Raw genomic sequence first — 25,028 nt, 5'->3', positions numbered from 1 at the left:
CTGCTTCCTAGATAGGCTGACATGGCTGAATGGTACTTCTGTTACTGTATTTGGACTCAAATTATGTAACCAGCTTTCCTTTTCTTTTAAATCTCCAAAGTGTTCCCTGGTTATAGAATCAGAAAACAGTGAAACAGTGTGGAAACAAATGTAATCTTATACTTAGAAATACTTCTGGGCACGCATTTTATTTTCAGCAGTATTCAGTAAATTTAGTGATGCCTTACAAAATTTGCCTCCCATTCTCAATCACGTTCCAGTCACTTACCCATGCTTTGGGATAGCTGAAAGCCAAAGAGGAAATGTATAAGTGTTTTCTTGTTCACTAAAGTGGCTTGTACATCATGCAACACTTCTATACACCTGTGCCACAACCATAGCTAGTGGGCTTCTGTCTTCTCCTTGTACATTTTACACTTTACTTTAAAAATCACCTAAAATCAGTTGTGAGACATTGAGTCATACTGGATTCTACTTGTACATACTTGTGTGGTACACACACACGTGTTGCGTGCATATCAGAGAGAGCACTAGGTTTTAACCTGCTGTGGCTGAGTGCTGCTGAAAGGTAGAAAAGAGCAGGAGCTTGGGAGATAGGAATTACCCTGTGGAGGTGGTGAGTAAGTCAGGGTGTTGTTCTTATTTCCCTTTTGAATTCCGTTTTGTTTTTCTCCCTGTGGCACTGCACATTTCTGTCTCCCTTTAGGACATCATTTGTGAATAAAATGGGATTTTGCTTTATAGTGAGTTCTACTGAAAGCAAAGAACCATTACCCGAAGCAGTTTTAAAGATGATGTTCCTCCAGTGCACAAAAGCATTTGGTGAACCATTCTCATTTGTAGAGGTTTCTGTGCCATTATATTTTTCTGTAGCTCTCTAGTTCTGCAGATACCTCAGTGTCACTCTGCCTTCTCTCTTTTTATTTATTTATTTTTGTATCTTCTTCAGGTTTCCCATAAATGTAGGATGGTAAGGAAAAAATATGATAATAATGTGAAAGAACGAATGGAAGCTCCAAGCCATTTAGATTTCTGTCTATCTCTTGGAGTGTCTGTTCTGAGCTGGTTGCTGAAACCATCGTACTACATAGCAGTGTATGAAGGGAATGTAGTGAGGAGAGGAGCAGCAAGGGGGAGTATAGGACTGTCCAGAGACATACAGCAGCCTCTGGAGGAACACGTTTTCCTCTTCCCTCCATTTCGCATGGACACCTTCACTTCCATGATGTCTAATGACGTTACAAGGTCATCCAAAACGTTCTGTTTTTGTTTTTAGGATGACATAATAATACAGGCTTGCCTCAACATTTTTGGAAGGTTTGACCATTCTGACAATGAACGAGGTGCCAGTATACAGCCACGACTCTATCGTAGGTTGAGTGCATATAAACATTTTAAAATAAGAAAAACAGCCAAAGAAATATGTTTAAAATATGAAAAGACTTAAAATGTGGAATTTGGGTAGGAAACCATTTTCTGGGTTAAACACTTTTTCTTTCTTCTACTTGCTCAAAACTGGTCAATGAAGTCCGTATCTTTTATTAATTTCAGTTACACACACGCAACTGAAGAGTGCTCTTAGAGATCATGGAAGACAAAAGCAGGCAAAATGTACTGGCATCAGCATTCTTTCATTGGTCACTTGACCCTTCAAAATAGTGGCAAAATGCAGATAAGCCTTTTACAACAGGAAATGCTAGCAGCGCTTTGTTTCACAACAATCCACCTGAAGTTTAAAACGTAAGAGGTATTTTAACTAGCAGAACAGGTTGTTGCTTTTTTTTCCCACATCAACTATCAGCTGCCTGTTATTTAGAATTTAAAACCCACACTTCTCTTTATATTTCACGTGATCAAGTCTATCTCTGTACATCTGCTTCTTCTCCAAAAGAATAGTGAGATGGTTTAGTGATCAGATTAGCCCGATGTTCTTAGGTGATTGGGAGGATCAGTGTAAGATTAGCAGGTTGAGGCCAAGTCCTCAAGGGATGATTTTCATGTGTTGTGAAATAAAAACAAACAACAAACACACAAAAAAAAACCAGAAACCAAACCACAACACAAACAAAATAACCAAAACAAAACGCCACTTCTGAACTTGTTCTGTTTATGTATGTTGCTGATACATGCTTATTCTTTCCAGTTTGATTACAATAAATGTGTTTCACAGTGAACCATTGCAAAATGTATTTGTGATTCAGCACTGTAATCCAAACTCCTGACACCTAACTAACTGTTTTTTTACTGGCATTTTCCTTGTATTTTTTTGCTTTTATGGAATGTATACATTGACTGAAAATAAGATTCAAGTACAACAGCCTTGTAGTTTTTCATTCTTTTTTTGTCTTTAAAGCAAATGAGAAGAAATAATGCTTTGTTAAATCTTACCTTTCAATGGCCAGGACTGAGCCAATATTTCTCACTGTGACACTGCTATTTATGCACTGTTTTGTGGCAGTTGAAACAGAATAACTAAATGCTGGAAAATGGTAGCATTTTCATGTGCTCAAGCTAAGGATGGTTCTGAGCGTCTGTCTTGGAAATACAGAACTCCCATTTGTAAAGGCAGCATACTGGCAGTAATGTTTTTTGCTATACTTACATTTCAGTACTTGTTGCGTACCCAAGAGACTGAGCTACAGTCACACTTTGGTGAAGTACGTGAATTGCTGAAACCATTGGTGGGTTAAAAGTTCAGCACTTCCTAATTTCAAAAAAATGAAAACTATTTTAAAATATTTTAGAAAAAGTTCAGTGTTTTACCATGTTGGGAGGTGTGCGATCTCTCATCATCCATTTTTTTTCCTGCTTGCTTGTACCTCTTTCTACTGATTTGTGAATAATCCAGATTAGTCAATTGAAGTACCTTTAAAGTCTGTCCCATTAAGCTTAGAGGAAGGGTTCTGCTATAAATAGTCCTGATAGATAACACTGTAAAGCAGCTTACTCATGTTTTAATCCTTTAAATCTTCACTTCTGTACTTTAAGATAATAAATAAAATTGCTAGTCTTTAAGAAGTGTCTGGCCTATTACAGGTTGTAAATGAGTGTTGTTGGTAAATTCCCCTCAGTATTGGCAGTGACTGGATGTAGTCTCATTCTGAATTTTGCAGGCTCTGTGGGAAGAGTTATTAACTAAATACAAATGCAGTTTTTAAGTCTGTTTTGAAATTGCATGGCCTGGGTCTGTGAAGTGGTTGGTGAGGCACGAGTGTGTGAAAGCCACCGATAGCACATGGAATGCATTGTGGTTGCTCTCAATTCACGTTAATATAGAAAGTCTGGAGCTGAAGCTAAGTGCTGTCTGTCCTCAGATGCCTTTAAATGTTTTTACTTGTATATTTTCATACATAACATCTTGGCCCATGTTTTTGTGTGGTCACAGTAAGTAGCATACGTTCCACAGCTTTCTCTACCACCTGAAATTTATACTACGGTCTGTAACAAGCACATAAATTGTACCTATGAATTTATTAAATATCAGTGTTGATAGTCAAGAGGTAGAGCTGGTTCATTACTAAAGCTCGTAAATACAGCTTCACTGCACTGCTTGCTGTGCCAGTCCTGCCTCACCGGCCGAGAACTGGAAGCACATGGAAGGTCAGTACAAGGTGGTTGTGATGGTGGCTGTCCGAACTCACTGCCAGGCTCTGCTTCTCAGTGTGTCTGTAGGCAGCACAATGAAGGAGAATTGTGAGTATCCTGAGAGTGGAGGGGAGAAAAAAACAGCACAAAACTCTCAGCAGAAACTGCTTTGGCAGATCCAGAGGGGCTCAGTAAAGGAAGGCTTTCCACAAACAGATGGTAAGAGGGATGCAAGAGGCATACTTTTTTTAATTAAAGTGAACTTTTTCAGCTCTTAGTGGGTTTAGTATATGTAGGAATCTCTGCTTCTGGGTGCTGTGCTGCCATCTGTTCCCTTTGCATACATCCGTGCTTCCATGAATTGCTTTTCCTTCTGAATTTTCTATCCCTTCTTGTAGTCTTCTGTTCTTTCATTTCTCTTTGCTAGGTTGTGTGTTCCAGACCAAATTAACTGTCATAGCTGCCTCTTTTTCTTGCCTTCCACAGCCGGTATAGACAATTCAGCATCACTCTGTGGCTCACCAGAGTGGCAGTCCAGGAGAGTTTCACTGCTCAGACACTGGTGACATTGAAAATGTTCTGTTTGATAGGCAGATTGAATTAAGTGCTTTTCTACAATGCAAGCTGTCCTGGGAGTATGAATTTAACTGTAACTATTTTCTTATTATTAGTAACTTATTATTATTAACTTATTTGTTGTTTTAATTAGAGTAGATACATTATTTTTGGGTTAGCCATGTATCAGTCAGTAAACAGTGTGTTTTAAAACTTTTGTTTTTAATGATGCACTGATTTGAATTGATTAATTGGCAGGTTAAAAATGCGTCCCTTTGCATTACTCAGATGAGTGGTTAAGACTTCAGAGAACCTCGTTCTAGGCAGCATTCAGTCCTCTCATAAGGACTAGCACTGCATTCTCCCTTATCTCAGGAGGTGGCTCTCAGCTGTTTTGAAATGTGACTTTCTTGTCTGGGGAGAGAGGCAAAAGAGAAGAAGGAAATGAGGTTTTTGCCTGCCCTGCCTGCAGTGTCTCATGGTGTGAAAAAGTTTGGCTTGTCTCAGATTTGTTCCCATGTTTTGATACCTGTCTTTTGCTAAACATAGTGCTTGCTCCCCAGTTATTACTGTAAAATGAGACTATTTTCCATTTAAGCCATTGTTATTACAGTTTTCACCTTTGAAAGGGAGACGCAGCTGTTAAATATGAGCAGTATGAGCCTGTATGTTTATATGAATGAAATGCAGATATGCAGGTGCTGTCTGAAATCTTGTTTAGATTATTGTGGGTTCCTGTCTCAGGGCTTACGGTCTAAGTAGATAAGAGAAGCAGCAGTGAGGAAGGGGAAAAGCTGAGGAAAATGAGGTGACTTACCCACGCCATGTGGTGCACAGTGGCACAGCAGGAGGAGGCTGTTCTTTCTGTGTCTTGGTCCTTCTCCTAAGGGATGATGCTTTCTAAAAAATCCTGTTTTCTCACATTCCTCTTTGGTTGCCATCTTGTCATGCTGAATTCTTTTGATATTAGTAATAACATCAGTAGGGTGGAAACAGTTTTTCTTGTCAGGCATCATCAGTTTGGTTAGTGCTGGTAAATTATTTGATCTGGACCTCATTTGTACAGAGACACCATTGCTGATTCAAAAACCAAGATGCTATCTTAATAACTACTGGCTTTTGGGTTTAAAGGACAAGAAACAGGATTATCTAAGAGGCTGTTCTTACAGTCGCAGTCTGCACTGTGTTAATTATGGCTGCTGTTGCTAGAATATTCAGTTTATAGTTACTGGGATGAATGAAGCAGTATACCAGAAAACAGTTCACAGAAAATTCCTCGATAACTTAACTTCTTTTTCTTCCTCTCTTGGCTAACCTTTATGTTTTGGTGCTTATTGCCTGATGAGTGTGCAGGGAGAAAGTCCTACAGAACATAATTGGATAAATTGTGGTATTTAAGATGGCTGTAGAAGGAAATGCAGTTCAGAGATTTCCTCAAGATTTTTTTTTTTGCATTTTAGAGCCCTTTTAATCAGTCTTGCATGTCTTGAGTAAATTTGATGCCCACAGGGAATGAGGTGCAGCAAGGGAGAAGAGCACAAATTACCCAGCTCAGCAGCTGCTGGCTGTGCACACCCTGGCTCTCCCAATGTTGACTTGTTATAATCTTGCATCACGTGGTCTGCTGGTGAAGGTGGTGGCTGTAGAGCGTTTCCCTTAACTAGAAAGGTTTTAGAAGTGGATCTGTTGATCCTGAAGTCCGAACTATTCAACTGAAGGAAAAACTTACTTGTTTTGAGTTCATATTTTATGCTGGCAACATGTAAGTACCTTGCTTTAGGTTGTGTTTGTCCTCAAGAAACGATTGCTATTTTACTGTCTGCCTTTGTAGATAAAATCAAATGTATTTATTTTAGTTTTATTAGTACACAGTGCTGCTTAAGAACACAATCCGTTTTTCCAGGATTAACATTGTACATAATTATATAGAGGGAGTTTCGGTGTCTTAATGCTGTTTACAATTGGATTGAGATTCATGCCAGAATTCTTTTCCTTTCTTGAAGTCCCATGTGAACATTGTTTTATTCAGATAATGTTTTGCATATTCCCCGCCTTGTTGTGCTAAATCCTGGATCTTCCTCAAGCCCAGCGATACTGAAGTATCTGTTCAGTTCCAGCTTTTCAGAAACTTGTAATTCTCACATCTTAGCATTAAAAAAAAATATAATTAAGGTTATAATTACGTGCACTTCAGATACATATTCTAAGCTTTAATTTTAGTCATGGGGTAAAATTTCTGTCTTTTGGTTAGTGGGAACTGATTGATAAAGTTATGTTTTAATTAAGGAGGAGTTGGTCACTGTAAACTGTGGGCTGAATGATGAAATCTCTGTAACAGGTATTTGCTTTTGTTCATTTGCTTTATTTCAAGTTCTATTTCAGTTGATAAATGTGAGACTTTATGTAGTTTTTAATTACAAAAAAAACAAAAAAAAAAACAAAAAAAACCAAAGCTTAATTAAAACATTGGAATTTTGGAGCTTTTTCTTGCATTAAAAAAACCCAAACCTCTAACAAGTCCTTATTTTCTGAAATTTTCAGCATTTTTGTGTGTAATTCAATCCCCAGAGGTATGGAGGAAATTAATAGCAGTGCTTCCCTCTCTTACAGAATACAGCCGTTTTGAAGCTAAAATACATGATTTACGGGAGCAGATGATGAACAGTAGCATTAGTTCAGGATCAGGATCTTTGCGAACCAGCCAGAAGAGATCCCTATATGTCAGGTAATCATCTCTTTGTTTTTTATCATACTGTTAGCTTGTTTTCCTGCCTTTCAGAAAACGTGCTTCTATATTGTTGTCCACTCATTGCTGAACTTGATGTTTTTGTGATTGCAACACATTGAAAACAAAACTTAATTCAGTTTGATTAACTGAAAAAGTAGCATTAGCACTGAGAGCTTTGAAAGGTGGTGCAATTACTTGCTTTTTATCCTGAGTCTGAGATTATAACCCTTCAGTAAACACAGTTATTCTTTTTAAGTCAAAGTATGTGAAGTCTTAACATCTGGCTTAACTCAGTTTGTGTTTTTGTGACAGAACTCTGCATATTCTCCCCTTTGTTAGGCTTTTGACTTCAAATCCGTGCTTAAGCTTTGACAGGTTGCCATCTGATTTTCTTCAGCTTGCCTTAGTCATGTTCTCGGTTCGTATTAAGAAGTTTGATAGAATTGTGTTACAGAATAATTTCCATGAAAAACAAGGGATCAAATGCATCAGAGTGAATAAGTTGAATATCCTTCATTATTTTTTTCATACGAAATCAAACATAAAGAAGGCGGTAAGAAAGTGGGAGTAAAAGAGCATGAAATAATTATGAAAACACATAGTTTAGCTGGGAAATTATGGCGAGGTGCAGCCTTATTCCTATATCAGTTATGACATACTGAGAAGGTGTAACATTTCAAGTGGGAAATATGGGTTGAAAGGTTGAATTTTAAAAAAATAAATTGATTTTTGAGTTCCCCAATGTGACTCATCTCTGAGTTGAATAAAGGCCAGCAGTAGCTTCATGGAAGAGGCCAGAATGTATTAGTAGAGTGCATAAGACTTCATTAGTAGTGCAGGTGCTTGCCTTAAATTTGATTTAAAATGTTGCAAGACCTCCCTGGTTTACTTGCTAAAAATCTTAGGCTGAGGTGCTACTGCCTTTGCCCCTTTAGAAATCTACCTCAAACAGTTTCTGTCTCCCAGATGTGCTTTGTTATCTGTTTGCAAGGCCACAAATTGAATCAAATCAGAGAAATGAGCCTGATGAAATGCATTTTATCTAAAGTAGTTCCTTGATCACTGTGCTCTTGTAGAAGCAGTGTACCCTCCAGGAATGGGTACAGTTTAGGAGAGAGGAGTCTTAGGATCTGCTTAGACTGCTATTGCTATCAAGTGAAATGCTAGTTGAAAATTTAGTCTTAGCTGTAAGCAGTGAAACACTTCTTCACTGGGAAAGCCACAGTAAATTTGTTTCTAATAGTCAAGTTTTATCTCCATTATATTCAGTGTAACAAGTTGCTGAACAGAATTGATTTTTTTAAGAAGCCAAGAGGGCGATTTTAATGCAGCAGCAGAATTTTTAAGGAGTTTCTTAACATGGTGACGCTGGTTAATCTTTGACCAGACCTCTGTCATTCGCTGTTATTTCTCTCCTATCCCTGCTTTCTCCCCAGTGCACTTCCTTAACCTACTTCTGTGTTCGTGCGGACCCGGAATAAGAAGCTTAAGTGAAGTGATAGTAACTTTAACCTCCAAGAGAAGCACAGTATTTCACACGGTTTATCTCTCTGGTTGTACGCTGTACAACTGCACAAACAAAACTGGTTCAAAGAGGTCTGTCTGTTGGTGATGGGGTAGCATGGCTGCTCGGGTTTGGATCCACTTAGGCAGCTGTGCAGATTTGCCATCAGTCTTTTTAGTTTATGAAGCAATCATGGTAGCACAACATTTTTTCCCCTTGACAAGCTTTGTGCGCTTTACATGTGTTATATATGCACATGTGTTATATATGCATATGGACGTGATGGTGAGACCTTCATATTCATAATCACAAAGTTTATCACTTTAGTGCTTATGGTATAACTTAGCCTAAATGATCTCAACTACTTTTCATTTGCTTTGTTAGTTACAGCCTATAGCTACAGGTTCTGAACTGCTTACATTCCAGTTCACACGTTCATCTAGTGCTTCAAGCCCTTGACAAGTGTTTTGTGTTTATGTAGCTTTTATTCTGCTGATGGAAATGATGACCTGGGAATGTTTGAGGCTGGGTTTCTGACTTTATCAGCTGCCAAAAGTACAGCCTTCTCCAGAATGTTGGCAGCAGCCCCATGGAAACTGGTGGTTCCATTTCCAAGAAAGATTTTTGAAACTTGCGAATCAGTTCTGTTAGAAGTTGGAAGAAAAATCTAAAATGCAAAAATTCCTTGTGAAAAGAACTTCTCCACCCACGTCCCTTCTCAGAGAGCGCTGCTATGGTTTTTGAGACCTAATCTTGTCATCGTATCTAAAGATGCCAAAGTCTGGTAGGCAACTTGGCTACACGCAGGGTGGGTTCACATCTGTTCTCTGGTTTCCAGTGCAATTTTTGACCTCAGTGAAATAACTTTCAAGGATCTTTGAACATATTGCTAGATACTGACAGAACATGTTGGCTGTCCCACTTATGCTCTGTAAGTTACTTTGCTATGATCTTTCTGTACTTTTACTTGAACTAGTTCAAAACTAGTTTCAGTAACTGATGTGAAACTTATTCTGTAATTTTTGGTGGGTTTTTTTTGGGTATGCCTTTAGGATCGTGTAATGTAAGCTAAACTGAATAGTAAGTCCAGCAGGGATATCTTTATAGGCATTCGATCACAGTTGCAGAGAAACTCTGAAGACTTTTGGAATAATAATCTGTGGTGACTTCTCAAAGTCATGTTGACAAAGTAGTGAGTAAAATGAGCTGCATCATTGTATCCCTGAACTGTGGTATCTTCGCAAATGCTTGCAGACAGCATCATGGGGGTGTTGTGTAATATTAAGGAAAAGATGAATGTGTTTGCAGGAAGATGCAACTTGAAGTAAAAGGACAGATTTTCTTCCTTAATTGCATGTACCTCAAGATATGATAAATAGCAATATAGCAAGCGGTCCTTGGAGGACAGTGTAAATATAGCAGTTCAGCAGTGACTAACTCCTGAATTTGCACAGCTAATTCCCTCTCTCTCTTTCTCTCTCTCCCCTAATTAAGATGTACTGGTTTAGTACCCTTCTCTGATTGCTGCTTTATATTTCTTCTGTTCTTTATTTAAAGAGGAGAGGGATTCTCTTATATTTGTGATTTTACATCTGAGCTGTACCTGTATCCTGTCCTCCTTCACCTGCAAGTTCAAAAAGCAAATGTGAAAAAGTGAAATTCTTTCATGATATCAAATTTCTTTGATAATATATTGCCAGGAGTAAATTTGTCCCATGCTTTATCTAATCTTGTGTGCCATATCTCTGTGCAGTGTGTGTAGAATGCAGATTTAAATACGGCATTCACCCCTGTGTGGTTTTCCAACCAGCCTGATACGTTACCAATTCAAACAATGGTGCTGATTTCTCCTTGCATGAGAGTAGAAAATAATTGCGTTTCCAAGTGGAAGAAACTTCACAGTTTTGGAAGCATTAGGAAATCTTAATTAGATCCATTGAAAAATAAGATTGGTGTTAGCACCAGGCCTGAAAAGTGTGCTCAACTGCAGGAAGAGTTTAATTGGGCATCCTTATGTTGTTCCGACACTTCAGACTTTAGTTTCAAACAGGGAGAAAAAGAGGAGCTCCTGTACAGGCTGACCTTGATTCATTCTGAAGTTTAATTTGTGTTTCATACAGAAGTACAGAAGGATGCTTCTGCTGCTACAGGGATGCACTCATCACTTTGTTCATCAAGGGCACTGCAAAAGAAATGCTTCAGTAGTACTTGCTCAGCAGCCTGTGGTATTGCAAGTAGCAAACACAGCTGGGTAAAAAGGCTTTCTGGAAAACGTGGCACTGCTAACACAACAGTTAAGTTTTTGGCTTTGAAAGCATTCATGAAATGTGCAACTTGCCTTCAGTTTCTGTACACCTTTAACTGTAGGAACTGAGTTACCATGTTAGTGGTGTTGTGTTTCTGATTAACGCAGGTGAAATAGTAGGGAGGACTTGGTGCTTTCCCTTTAAAGTAATTTTTAGGACTTGTCAGTTAACTTTAGCAGGCTCTTAAATGTAAAATGAATGTCGTGGGACTATGTTCAAAGCACTGGTTGATCAGAAATGCTGAGTTTATTCTAAAGTAAATTTGTATTTGTGTTATGACTTACATTAAATACTTGTAGGCTCTGTTAAGCAACAATAAAATTTTCCATACAAGTTGTTCATCAAAGAGCTACCTTAGATATAGCAATCTGTGGATAAAAAGGTCATCTTCAGTGTAAATGAAGTTCTCATCTGATAACTTTCCAGGCATACAGGAAACGCCAAGTTAATTGGTTGGCGTGGAAAGAGATTCTTCCTAACTCTGGGTGCTGTTTGGCCCATCATACCCAGAGCCCTATGCATTTCTAGCTGTTTTAAAATGTTTATCTTGCTCATGACTATTAAGAAAACATTCATTAAAGCCTTTATCCCTTTATAAAATACTTTTGATCTGTTGACACTGCTCTCCTAAGGCTGTGTTGGACTTGGTATCAAATCTCTGAATGGAGACAGGCTGTCATTTAGCAGGTGTGTCACTGAGAAACGTGTGAGCTGTCAGATGAAACACATGATGATTTTGTTGGTCTTTTTCATTACAGGCACTTCACTTGACATCTGTTCATGCACCTTTTTGAAAAGTAAAATGAGTCCTTTCTAAAGCATCCTAGGAGTCTCTCTTAGCTTCTGTGAGAGACTCCTGTCATTCAATTCCACACCCTCACTAAACTCTTGGCTGTGGTGCGAGAAGTGTACCATAGGTCTGCTCTGTTCCTCGGGGAACTGATTGAGATTTAAAATGATCCAAAAGGGAGAAATTAACTTTAACCCATACTGATTCATTGGTGTGGTGAACCATGTCCCTTTCCAGGCAGTTTTGCTTTGTAACTAAGGCAGGGGAAAGAAGTAATGCAATGAGCTTGAATAAACCGACCTTGCTGGCAAAGTGAATAAAACTGCAGCCTGCAGCTGGTCTGTTGGTCTGCTGGTGCCTGTTACTTGAAGATAGGCTTACATTACAAAAAAGGTTGGGATTCCTCTGAAATGGTAGGGGATTTTCTCAAAAAGCTCACGTACTTTTCTTTACCTTCTGATGCTATAGTAGCAACATTCTGCTCAGACCGTATTTTTAAGCTTTTTATTTTTTGCATCCCTTTGTATTGTGTTCCTGTGCGGTATTTGACAGTACTTTTTATTTACGGAAATATTTCCAGCATGTAACTTCTAACAAAGTGCATTACAGAACTTTCAGCAGGGCTGTGTGCATAAAGTAATGCATCTTCCTACACTGATGTGTAATTTGTTCTATGCGAAGTATTGATTGCATTGCAGGAGGGAGATCTTCGTGTGGACCTTCTGCCAAGTAGAGTTTATTCTCAATCATTAAAACTTTCAATGTGTTGTATGTGAATAGCATACTATGCGTTATCTGTGCATGTGTGTCGGAGGGAGATTGCATTCAGAGTTCTTCTGAGCACCTTTCAGAATGTTGCAGTCATTTCTGAACTCGCAGGCAGCTTAAATAAACCTTGTGCTATTTGCAGCCCCCCTTTCATCTTTTTCAGTGGTTAATTTTTTTCTTTCCATGTAGAGCTCTTTTTGATTATGACAAGACTAAAGACAGTGGCCTTCCAAGTCAAGGACTGAACTTCAAATTTGGTGATATCCTTCATGTCATTAATGCTTCTGATGATGAATGGTGGCAAGCCCGGCAGGTAACTCCAGATGGGGAGAGTGATGAAATTGGAGTTATCCCAAGCAAACGCAGGTATGTCATGATGTTTTATTGACTCTGAAATGCCCGCTGTTAAATTCCTGATATGATTAATATGTATATATTTGTAGACATGCAGCTTTGCTCTTTGTTATTAATTCTTTACCACATCATCCAGTCATTTTAAAAAAACTAAAATCTGTAGTGTGACTGTAATCAGCTACATATGGAACCATATGTAGCTGTAGGAGCTGTATGCTCCTAAATTGACAAAGGTGGTTCCAAATCCCTCTCCTTATAGAGCGAGTTAACTCCTTTTACTAGAAATGTGATATTAGTTTAATCCTACACCATTTATGTGTAAGTAGGGGCAAGTAGTAGGTTTTGTGTATTATGATGTTGCTGACTGTGACTGCACTTGAGCACTACTCTTATAGTATAACAAATACTAATTTAACCTTCATGCATTTTGCTCATTTAACTGTTTTGTCTGTTTGGTTTTGTTTTTTTCTGGTAGAGTTGAGAAAAAAGAACGAGCCCGTTTAAAGACAGTGAAATTTAATTCCAAGACAAGAGGAGAGAAAGGGGTGAGTTTATGAAGTGCTAATTAAACCTGATGTTGTGAATGGTAACACTCCTCTGTGGTTTATGTATGCAGGCTCCATGTCAGTTTTTAGTGAAAAAATAGAAATGAAATATTTCTAAAACGGAAGCAAATTTAGATAGTAAGCCATTGCCAAAACACTGCAAATAAAAGGATTAGCTTAGAAATAGATACTATTCTTAAGACTGCAATATAATAGGAGCTGTATATAATAATCACTTATTAACTAGTGACATTTCTAGTGGCACTGCAAGCGCTTCTTATAAAGCCGTTTAACCCTTTGGTCTGGATTGCACCCTTGGACTCCCTTTTTGGGGGAAAAGGGTTACTACCAATTTTCAGAAAAACTAAAACCTTTCTTTTGTTAAAGTTTTTGCAGTGCATTTAGAAAACAAAAAAAAACTATTGCTCATCAGGCTCCCTGTGATAAAGTGAGGTTTTATATTGTGCACAGTAAGCAGGATAAAATATATTCTTTGTTGCAACTGTGGCTACAGAAGCTTTAAGGGACTCTTAAGTTTTCCCTTATTGCTAACCATACAGTCTCCATCCATCTCTCAAGTGTCTCAGCACTGCTCTCTGTTGGCACTAACACTGGTGTGGCTGTTCAGGAGTCATACAAGGTTAGCAGTGCAGATGGAAGGATAACTCAGTCCCAAAGAAACAGCAGTCCCTTGGTGAAGGTCACTGCTTGGTGATGGCAGCTTTGTCCCAGTACATGAGGTGGGACAGTGGGATGGATGAGAGTGGTGAGAAGGCAAAGCAACTGCTTTTCTAGTATAGTCTGAAATGTGCTTTTGAGCTTCCAACTATTTCATATATCATTTTTTTCAAATAGGACAAACATTATTTATTTTCGATCCAAGTTATTGGGTTTTGGGTTTTTTTGTCTTTTATTGTAGTTAGTGTTTTCCTTTCTTCAAAAGTCAAATATATAAGGTTCTAAAGCCACAATAATGTATCTGTATACCTTAAAGATAGATGCAAACTGTTTAAAGCAAAATCAGCATCTTCATTTATTTTCTGATTAACAGTTAGAGTCTGCCTCGAGGATCCCTCTGATAATTTTCATTTTGCTTTTCTCTTTTCCAATTTTCCTACTGGAATAAATAGTTGTCAATCACTGTGGAAGCTTTTAACCCAACACTTCTGGATTTTGAGTTCACTTTTTAGAAGTTGCATAAGAACCAAATGCCTTAAATACCTCAGATTGTTTGATGTTACACAGTTTCTTAAATATTACTGTATTCTTTGAGAAGATAATTGCATGTTCTTGTAGTCTGTCTACCACCCAGCTGTGAACAGTTACTGATCTACCTGAGGTAGCATTTCCGCAGTAGAGCAGTTGGTACACAAGCACCGTGTACTAACAGAGCACCAAACATTTGCATGGGATACTGAGTGGAAAAGCAACTACGCTTGCCATTGATACAGAACTGCAGTTTCTTTAGTAACACTTTGTTTTGCAAACACGCTTACACTTATTCACAATCTGTTGCTTCAGCTGCAAGTGTTTTAACATGATGATTTCTCCTTTAAATTATTTTTCCTGTGTTTTTAATGGGAGTATTTTTCCCAGTAAGTTATCTGTAACGTACACATCCTCATGGACTGTGTGCATTCCCGTGCCTGTGTGTGATAATTCTCCATGGCCAGTATGAAATATTGATTTTGAACAATTCTTCAGAAATTCTACATTGAAATCCTAAGTGATCACCCTAGTGATGGCAAATAGTAAATCTGCCTTCCTTTACATTAAAAAAACACTAAGAAACTGGAGCAGAAGTGGTTATTTTTTTCCTGTTCCTTTCATACACACATTTACCTAACCTTCTGTGCTGCTTCTGTTTCAATATATTCTTGCTTTTAGTGCCTGATGATGATTTGCAGTGGGCTTGTAGAGAATTTAATGTGATAACTATGCATTTTCAACTAATAAGCAATTCTCTTCAGCTTTTTATAATCACGACATCTTTTTAAAATAATCTTTTGGCTAATCTTTTGTTCAAAAATCGGTCCCGATTTCTTTTAATTTCTTTTTTTTTGGCAATGGAACTGACTCTGACCATTATACATGCAGTATATGAATTTCCATATTAGTTCAGCGAGACTTACTGTAGAGAAAGTTAAAACCATTAACGCTATGAAATGTTTTCAAAACTAAAATGAAAACCATGATGATCTTTTGTGAAGTAAAACCAATCAGGCACTTCCTTTAATCACACAAGCTGCAAAATCTCACCACCTCAGTAAATCTGTTCCATTTTTTGCTTTGTTATCGTTTCCCTTATTCTCATGTTCTTTTGACCAAACTGAGGGTCTTGTCCCAGCAGACAATTGGCTAGATGTGAGCCATCCAGCTTTCAGAGTGCATGTGACAACATTCTTCACCGTGCTCAGCTAAGATCTGCTCATTTGGGCACATTTCTTTGTTGTCTGTCTTATGTAGATTCCAGTGACGTTTCTGGTTATGAGAAGTCAAGTCCAGTGAGTTCCTCTGTCCGTATGTCAGGTTGAAAGTCTGCCAGTTCTAACAGAGGAATGACAGTTTTAGTCAAACAGATACCAGCCAATTAGAGGTTTATGTATTTCCTACTTAAAACATCATTGCTGCATCCAGAGCTCACTGTTACTGATGGTGCTCCTATGATGCTGTGCGCCTCTGTAACACCTGGTAGGTTTAATAAAATATTTTTGTCTTGACAGTGGTAATGAAAATATCACTGGCGTTCAGTGCATGATTCTGCCAAGCAAGCCTGTATTAAAACAGATGGCCAGAAGCATTATTAGTAGAGCAGCAGTGTGCAACTTGTGTAGCGCTATAGGCATTCTCTTTAGGAAAGCCAAATGCTCATTTTGTACTTGTACTAAAAGTGGTGGCCAGTGATTTGAAACATGAGTCCTTTTTGACTCCTGCTTGTTGCTATATTTCATTCCATTCTTCCGGCTGGTAACAAAGGCAGTGTAACTTTTTACTACTGCATTTTGTACATAAAGAAAGAGAGCTCAGACTGGATTAAATGAGGTCAAACAAAATTAACGTGGTTTAAATTTTAGAAATAGCTGCTCATAGAATTTTATTGAATGAATGGAATATATTTTGGTATTTATAAAATTATGTTTTAGGAAAGGGTTCTGTGGAAGTTTTATTACTTCCTGTGGCACATTGACCGTGTTTGGTTTGCAAATAAACAGACACTCCAGCTGCAGAAGATCACAAAACCAAGCTGGGCATTTTCCTACTTTTACCATCCTCCCAGTGATAGAATTTCTGCAAACCAAATGACACAATTATGGCCAATTACATGGCTTGGCTAAACTGGATAGATGTTTCACTGATGCTTAAATGAAAAAAAAGACGACATTTCATCTAGCATGAAGTTAGCTGTATCAGCTCTGTGCATAATTACTGATCTATTTATGCACCGAGGTTCTTTATTTACTTTTCACAGGGTAGTAGGTTAGAGATGCTGCTGTCACAGTGTCTTCAACTACAGACATGACAGCAGGTATTAATGATAAATATTAATAAATTAACAAAATAAATATACCTGTAAGCTCAGGTGTATGTGAGTGAATATGCATTTGTGCTCTCCATCACTTATGCAAGAAGAATCTTATTTTAAGGAGATGCACATTTTTTTTATTCCATTTCTATTATTTCACTATTACTTTCTTAGTTTGACCATTAGAGAATTCAGTGCAGTGCCAGGTTGTAACTGTGGTATGTTATTTAGCAGCTATCACCAAAGTATTTACAGTTTGACCTTTGCAGAGGGGAATCGTGTTTTTGGTGTGCTCTTACATTAGCTGTATGTAAGAGCATGTGTAAATACCTGACTTTCAAACTACCATAGTTTCTGTACTAGCTAATGCCAGTGATTTCATTGGCTTTGTTTTTTGGATTCATGTTGGGTCGGCCACCTTCTAGCAGCCTAGTTTTTCACATCTCATTGCACTCACAAGAAACTGAAGTTTGTGAAATGCAGGTCAGGCTTTCCATGGTGAGCCAGCCTGTCACTTCTCTTGCAGTAAGCGTGTGAAATACTGAGGGGGTGAGCAAAGCCACGATCCTGATCTCTCTCTATTTGACATGAGCTGAGAAGATGCTGTTGAGTTGAAAAATGCACTGCATAATGTGGTTATAGGAGTCAGCTTCCACAAAGCTGCTGGTCTGGGCCTTTGTTCACACAGAATTAGACATCCTTTGTTTTGCCCCTCCTTCTCTTCCTCAGCAGTCATTCAATGACAAGCGTAAAAAGAACCTCTTTTCCCGAAAATTTCCCTTCTACAAGAACAAGGACCAGAGTGAGCAGGAAACCAGTGATATTGACCGTAAGTATGTGGCACTCCATGGAGAGAAAGCACAGTAGAAGGGCCTGCTAGATTGCAGTAGGGTGTTACCATGGAGACAGTTTCATGAGCTGCAACAGGCTGACGAGCTTGGCATGCAAATGACAACCCAATCTGTAGGATCAATGCGATCATTCGTTTGCTATTAAGGTAAATTTTAAACCCAGAGTATATCCCAGTAAACTGGTTAATACAGATGAATAAGTGTGTTTGTGGAACTGGAAGAGGTAACGGCTCTTAGGAGCTGTCAGTAATGGTTCCTCAGTTGTCATTCTGAGCGGAGTGCAGAGCAGCAAGCAAAGCATGTCCGAGCTTACCAGGCTCTGCAGTCAGTCCCTTTGGACTGGCAGCATCAAAGTCTTTCTGTTCTAATTCAGTTTCCTTAATGAAGAGGTGAATTTGATTGTTTTAGCCTGCATTAAAAAAATAAAAAAAGGGTCTTCTCAAGAACTTTATTTGCAAATTCAGATTGGATCTACTATGAACCACATTCTCTGCCGTTCTCTGTCATTTGCACCAGTGATTACATTTGGTGTGCCAGTCTGGTTCATTCCTATAGGCTTGTCTTCCCTGTGATGTTCTGGGAACTGTCTCCTGTCGTAGCGCCGATTTTATATATTACTGACAATTATTTTCTTTGTGATTGTCTTTTTATTGCTTGCCCTCTGGGGACTACTCTGCAGGAGGTCCCTGACGACATGGGATCAAAAGGCCTGAGTAAGTGATCAAAATACTCCCAAGTTATTTTAACCTCCATCTGAAAAATTACTTTTTATTTTTTTACTTTTTTTAACAGATCTCTTTGAGACTGGTGCTCTACTGGCATAAGGAGGTTGACTCCAAAACTGTTTCATAAGATTTTTCTGGTTTGCAATGCTTTGGGGGGTTTTACTTTCAGGAACATATATTACTTTTTAGGTGATTATGACATTAGTGTGTTCTGGTTGCTGTCCAGAAGCTTACCAGCACCTACTTGTTTGTCCTTGGTAGTGACTGTGTTTGTGATTTTGTTGATACTCATGCATTTTGCTAATGTCATTTTTATATTGTTTTGTGTTTTTATTATGGAAAATAACCCACGGATTTTCACAGCCATAGCAGAACTATTGCCATAGTGATTTCAGCAGTTGTCAATCCTCTCTCTAGGTGACTGATGTTGGCCGCCCCTTAAAAACAAACAAAAAAGCTTTCCTTAACAGATGCCATGAGAGTTTTTTCCATCTGACTTGTAGAATTCTTGTGGTGCTCATAGAGCACTGCTGGCCAGGAGGTGGGGTAGCTGATAGAGGAGGCACGTAAGCATTAGTTTTACACAGCCCGATTCTACATTGCTGAGTACCCCAACAGATTTGTGACATCATTTCTGTACTTAAAATAAGAGTCGTTACTTTTCTTTCATGACAGATACTAAACAAGTGGAGTGTTATGGGTTTATGGGATAGTAAAATCAGTCACTGAAGATAATGTTTCTTCCCAGATCATAACTGTTCCCTTAATTCTAGCCCACACTGTTCCTGAAATTGCATGTAGGAGGCAGGGTACTTCTATATGTGGCCTCAGCCACTTAATAAATAAATAAAAATCCTGATAGCAATGGCATCAGTTTTCCATTTCTGAAACCAGTTTTGAGGACATTCTTGGTCTAGAGCAGAAGACCAATGATAACTGACTTTGGCCTTGTGATCGTTAGACTGTAATTTAACTCAGAAAAGTCAGTAGGTGGTTCTGTTATAGAAGTTTCTGCACAGGGATACTCATATGGAAGCAAAAACCTAAAAATTGCAGGGTTGTGTGTGAAATATGAATGTGTACTTTTCATAATCTTATTTTGACGTGCTATTTAATGGTTTTTTTTTTTCTTTTTATTAACATCCATTCCTTTTGTGTGAAATTAAGCTTGATCCTGAGAGCTATGAGAAGTACCTTAAAACTTTTATATGCAGTATGTATTGATTTCAGCATTTTGGTATCACTGTTGTCTTTCATCTGGATTATTTTTGTCGATTTGCTTTCCTTTGGACTCATGCCATTAGTGTGTGTTCCTTATTTTTCTCATTGTCTTGCAATTTCAGAGCATGTAACCTCTAATGCCAGCGATAGTGAAAGTAGTTACCGTAAGTGTTTTTAAGTTCTTTATTTAGAACCTTTGTTCAGTAGTTCTTCCTTTGCTTTTGTTTGTCCGTGTCTTTCCTGGGTATTTACATGTTAAATTGAACTTCCCTGTAAGCTTCCATTGAAATCCATGTTTGTGTGTTAATTGGGTACTGCAAAATTCCAGAGTCTTTTCTTTTTTTTAATTGACTAGGGCAAATCATTGCAAACCTCCTTTATGGATATTTCTGTCATGATTTTTGATTGTCATTGCTCAGCTTGATTTGAATTAATTCCTGTTATTTAAATTATCCATGTTAGCTAGTCCTGCTAAAACCCAAATGTAAATTCAGTACAACAAATATAATGGTTATTGTGCTTAATACAGGCAGTGTAACTGAACAGTGTAATCTGCTACATAGCGTAGTACCTATCAGTGATGCTCAGATATAACATGTAGATACTTCTAATGAAAGTAACGATGAACAAACATGTATTTACCCTTCCTTTTCAGCTTTCATTTCCCTATTTTGTCAAGTGTGGTTGCTTTGTCTGAATTATCTTGCAACATGACACATGTTAGGTGCTGGAGCCAGCTGTGATAAATTAGCATGCTAGATGCACAGCTGTGCTTGTGTGTGTGTCCCTTGTCCCCCACCAGTGTATATTTTGAGTACTAGACTGAATTACCCTATTCACTAACCTGAGCTACAGTGCTATGTACTTCTACTCAAGCTGCAGATGTACACATTCCCAGTGTGTAATATGCTGTGTGATGCTGTCCTACAGACGTTTCTGTCTCATTGGTCATTTCCAGTGAACAATACCTCAATGAGGTTACTGAGTCCAGAGTAGGAGCCATGGGTAGAGCAGAGAAAGCAGGCTAAACACTGAGGATTTATCAAGGAGCAGAAAAAGAGGGAACAGTAAAAGTCAAGAGGTGTGTCAGAGCTGCTCACTGATCTGCTCCTGGGTGCCTGTTAAGCCAAGAAGAGGCACTTCAGAAACAGATGCCGTTTATGGCAGGGAAACAAGAAAAGTGATTCACTAACATCTACACCTGTTTGGAAGCTGCAGATATTGTCAGAAATGAGGAGCCATGAGTTTGCATGCAGATGGTTACACTTGAGAGAATGTGTACATGTACAAATTCCTCAGAGCTTACAGTGCTTAAAATCTGTAGGAAAAAAGAGCATTTGTTATTTGAGAATAACACGGATTAAATGTGTATGAAAGTTGCCTTTGCGTATATGACTAACTTACAAACTTTAACTGTTCTTAATGACACTCCTTTATTACTTAAGAAGCCCTGATTTTACTATGAATGTTATGGATTTACTTATCTCAATGTGGAATTCGAAGCACTTTTTATTAAAATTATTCTTCTAATTTCTTCTTACTGCTGTCTAAAAGTTATCTTGATTACAGATGAGTACGGTTGTTCAAAAGGTTCATTCTATTAATATTCATTTTTCAACAGTATTGAAAAAGCAATGACAATATATACTTTTTGCCCTCAATTAGGGGATACTTTATAATTCTTACTGTCTCTTTAATAGCTTGCTTAGCTGATCTTTGACCTTATAGCAATGTGACTTCTCCAAAGAAGTAGCTAATTATCTGTGGGCTGGACATTTCATGGACGAGTTGATAGTTGGTGATTCTCTGTTCCTCTCCCTATCCTAAAAAGGGTTCTGAAAGTATATACTGTCCTAAGATACATTGCATGAATGCCTTTTTGAGATATTAAAATATTCAGGTTGCATGTTTTCATGTCTGTCTCAATGGATTACTCACTTGCAATACCTTAAAAATGAAAGAAATCGTTCATGTATTGCTGGAATGCAAATTTATTATAAGTCAGTCTTACTTGTTGAAAAGTTCAGATTTAAAAGATCAGTGGTCTTTGCTGTTAAATAAAGAACATGTATATTGAAGCAATATATGAATCTATAAAAGCCTTCATCTGCCATCTATTTCTTAAAAGGCTGTGGTTATAACATTGGTGTGTTCCTTTGGCTGTTATGAGTATGGCTTGTGAATGGAAAAGAATGTTTGAAAAGCTACACAAGTGAGTTCTTGAAGCACTGCATTTTATGAGAGTTCATAGTGTTGTCATGTGATTTTAGCCTGTGCGTTCAGAATTATAAATTCTCTGCTGCCGTGGAGCTGATTTTTAGTGATTCCCATGCGAAAAATCTTACTGAGACATTTTGTTGGTCTAGAGGTGTTCTTTTAGAGAGATGCAACTGAGGTATATTTCAGATGCTTGCACTAACCTTTTAAAGCCTGCAGCTGTTAAAGGTCAAAGCCTTGTTATTTTCGTTTCATTCACTGCTGATATGCTTTCTGGAGCTGAGAACAATACAGAACATTCTTCCATTTCAAGTTCATCTTTAAAAACTCACTAGTAAAATAGTAGTGAAATGTATACAATCATAGTAATTTTTGTGGAACTGAAGTGGTTGCAGGTCTTTGTATAAAGACCACTTCATGAAAAATTTACTGGGAGAAATGTGCATGACGTTCAGCTCCGTATATGGAAGAATGTTGCAGAAACATTTAAAGTATGGAAAGTGCTCATGAAGAAGGTGGCATTGCCTCTAGCAGTGAATGACACCATGCATGCACTTCATTCTGGGAAACGCAAGAGCATTTCAGTTATGCTTTAAAATACTTCTTGTGCTTGACGTCAGTTTGACATGCTAACGTAGCTGAGGAAATTGTATACTGTTGGTTGGCACATCTTTGTGAGTTTTATAATTCATCGCTCTTTAAAACCGTCCTCCATCAGTATCATTGTAACATATTCTGCTGATGAATGTCTATATTGTTGCTGTTGTTGTTACATGACTTGATGTAAGTTTATCGCTTTAGAAACAAATACATGGATACTTCTTTGCATTTACCTTTCTAGGTGGCCAAGAGGAATACGTCCTGTCTTACGAACAAGTCAATCAACAAGAAGGTTTGTAGAGCTCACTTAATATAACATGACCGTACTCCGATATTGGAATGGTTCGTGTGCACTTATGCACTGAGTGCTATAATAAACTTCCTCATTGATTTTCAACTTTTGTTATCCCTATTAAAAATGAATAAAGCATAAAGGCATAAATTATTAAATACAACTGCTAAATTATTTAGCCTGTAATCCAAAGGTGCGCAAATTAATGTCTCACCACTGTGTGGTTTATACTGTATACGGAAAAGAGGGTATATTTGTTTTATCCATGTGAACCTCAGAAATGATAGTTCCCTTCTGTTTCATATTGCTGTAGCGCTCCCAATGTTTCTTTTTGTCACAGGGAAATTCATGACAGTAGATAATTTGTTTGTTGTAGAAAGCATAAGTTAAAATGTTTCCAAACCATCCAAATCTCATATTCCTGCATGCTGCTTTTTGTATGGCTGATTTGTTAGTTGTTAACCATGTGGGTTATTTCAGAAAAAAAAAAAAAAAGAGTATTTTTGAGTAAAGAGGAAATCAGTGGGAGAAAACACCCCACCACGCTTATGTTTGGAATGAACAGAATTCCTTGCACTGATTTTTAATGGGATCCTATTATTTCCTTTCCACCTTCTCCTGATCCCTCTATGCAATAGATGTAGTTTTAGCATTCCTGTTCACCACCACAGGGTGCTAATGGTTGATTTATGTAATCTGGTAAAATACTATATTCATAATCTAATTAAAAATATGATTTGTAAAAAAGGAATGATTGATATCTATTAAATACAGAATACAGTTAAAAAACAAACAAACAAAAAACAGATGGAAAAAGGTATATTCAATTAATTAAATTAATAAGATTCAGGACATTCCTTTTGTGAATTGGAATTACTTCCAGGAGTTAAAATATATTTTACAAGTCAAACTGTATTTCATTTAGACTCGTGTAGTAATGACAGAACTTAAAACTAGAACTAAAATTCATATAGCTTAAAGATGTGCTTACAACTAGGTATTTAGATGTTAATGTCGTTATGCTAAATGCAGTATAATTTGGAACTGTATGCTTGTCCTTTTCTCTTTTTCTTCAGAAGTACATATTCTTTTAGGTATTAATACTGTTACCATGTGGTAAAGCTTATTTTGCTAAACTTTAAAGGTTGGTGATGTCATTGAAATGTAACTTAAGTTATTCCTTATGTTTAACAGTGAACTATACTCGACCTGTGATTGTTTTGGGACCCATGAAAGACAGAATTAATGATGATCTGATTTCAGAATTTCCAGACAAATTTGGCTCATGTGTTCCACGTAAGTTTCAGCAGATACTAAAGCAATTATAAGTGGGCTTTTGGTTTTGTGTTGTAACTTCCTTCATAGACCTAACCTCTGTATATAGAGGTAAAATGTTAGCATACCTTCATGAAGTTTATTAATGGATATTCTTCTCTTTACTTGTTACAGTTCTGCAGTTTAGATGGAGGGCTGCTTTTGAATGTTGGGAGGGAAGGGGGGGGGGACATTTCTTGTTTTCTTCTTTAAATGTTACTGGTTTATATTCAAAGATACGACTAGACCAAAACGGGATTATGAGGTGGATGGACGTGATTACCATTTTGTCACTTCTCGAGAGCAAATGGAGAAGGATATTCAGGAGCACAAATTCATTGAAGCTGGCCAGTACAATAATCATCTTTATGGAACAAGTGTGCAATCAGTGCGAGAAGTAGCAGAAAAGGTAAATCGCTGCCCCCTGTTTTCATTTACTGAGGTGATTATTTGACTGTGCTGACGTGGATAGGAGAATGGCAAGAAGCCCCTGGGAACCTTCTGACCTTAAAAGGACTTCGTACAAACCTAGAATCAAAGAGCACTGTTACAAATGCATTTAAGAGAAACAATTAGAACATCGTGATTAAGCTGTGAAAGAAGAGCAACTTCTTAAGTGCTGACAGTGTAGTCTTCCACCTGTTGTTTGAGATCCTTCAACACCTGGCATAATTGTTGGGCCAAATACAGCAATTACTGGCTGTCATATCACAAAAGGGAACACGGACAAGTTACTGCTCTTAATTCTCTGTTCCTCTGCCAGGCCTCCTGCTAATGAAAAAGATGTTCTCATTTCAGACTACCAACAAAGGCCTTCTGTTCTACTTCCCCTACACTACACTGCCCCCTTCTAAAATGGTGTTGTCACAAATTGTTCATATGCTACTCAAAGGAAACAAAAATGTGTGGAGTAGAAATTACTGTATTAGACATAAGAGGTGCTGAGGAATAAGGAGGAGTCTTTGAAAGGAAATCCTGGAGCAATGGCAGGTTAATAATACTGGGTGAACAACCCTGCTGCATTCTGCTTCAGCCCCCTGAGGAACGAGCTGTATTTGTTTCCTTAAAAAATAAAAAGTAATTGGCGCAAATAAATACAATTTCTTGTCTCAAACCTGGTGTTCCCCAGGGTGATACCTGACAGTGAATG

General features: G+C 37.9%; 1 protein-coding gene across 27 annotated transcripts in view; it reads left to right on the top strand.

Annotated features, from left to right (window-relative positions):
* DLG1 (discs large MAGUK scaffold protein 1) overlaps positions 1-25,028 on the top strand; it is a 126,740-nt gene that overhangs the window by 96,748 nt on the left and 4,964 nt on the right. For 13 of the 27 annotated variants that reach the window (XM_072344042.1, XM_072344028.1, XM_072344022.1 and 10 more), the window contains 8 exons: positions 6,751-6,865; positions 12,426-12,602; positions 13,066-13,135; positions 18,189-18,222; positions 19,578-19,619; positions 22,514-22,564; positions 23,759-23,860; positions 24,115-24,287. In XM_072344042.1, the coding sequence (XP_072200143.1) occupies positions 6,751-6,865; positions 12,426-12,602; positions 13,066-13,135; positions 18,189-18,222; positions 19,578-19,619; positions 22,514-22,564; positions 23,759-23,860; positions 24,115-24,287 (764 nt within the window). Of the gene's footprint in view, positions 1-6,750; positions 6,866-12,425; positions 12,603-13,065; positions 13,136-17,387; positions 17,488-18,188; positions 18,223-19,577; positions 19,620-21,009; positions 21,046-22,513; positions 22,565-23,758; positions 23,861-24,114; positions 24,288-25,028 lie in introns of all 27 variants that reach the window. The other 14 variants (XM_072344019.1, XM_072344020.1, XM_072344036.1 and 11 more) reach the window with 5 other exon arrangements.

Source organism: Excalfactoria chinensis, chromosome 9 (assembly GCF_039878825.1).
Source record: "Excalfactoria chinensis isolate bCotChi1 chromosome 9, bCotChi1.hap2, whole genome shotgun sequence".
NCBI lineage: Eukaryota > Metazoa > Chordata > Aves > Galliformes > Phasianidae > Excalfactoria > Excalfactoria chinensis.
The sequence above is the reverse complement of the archived record's forward strand: the minus strand, read 5'-3'. Positions and strand labels throughout refer to the sequence as shown.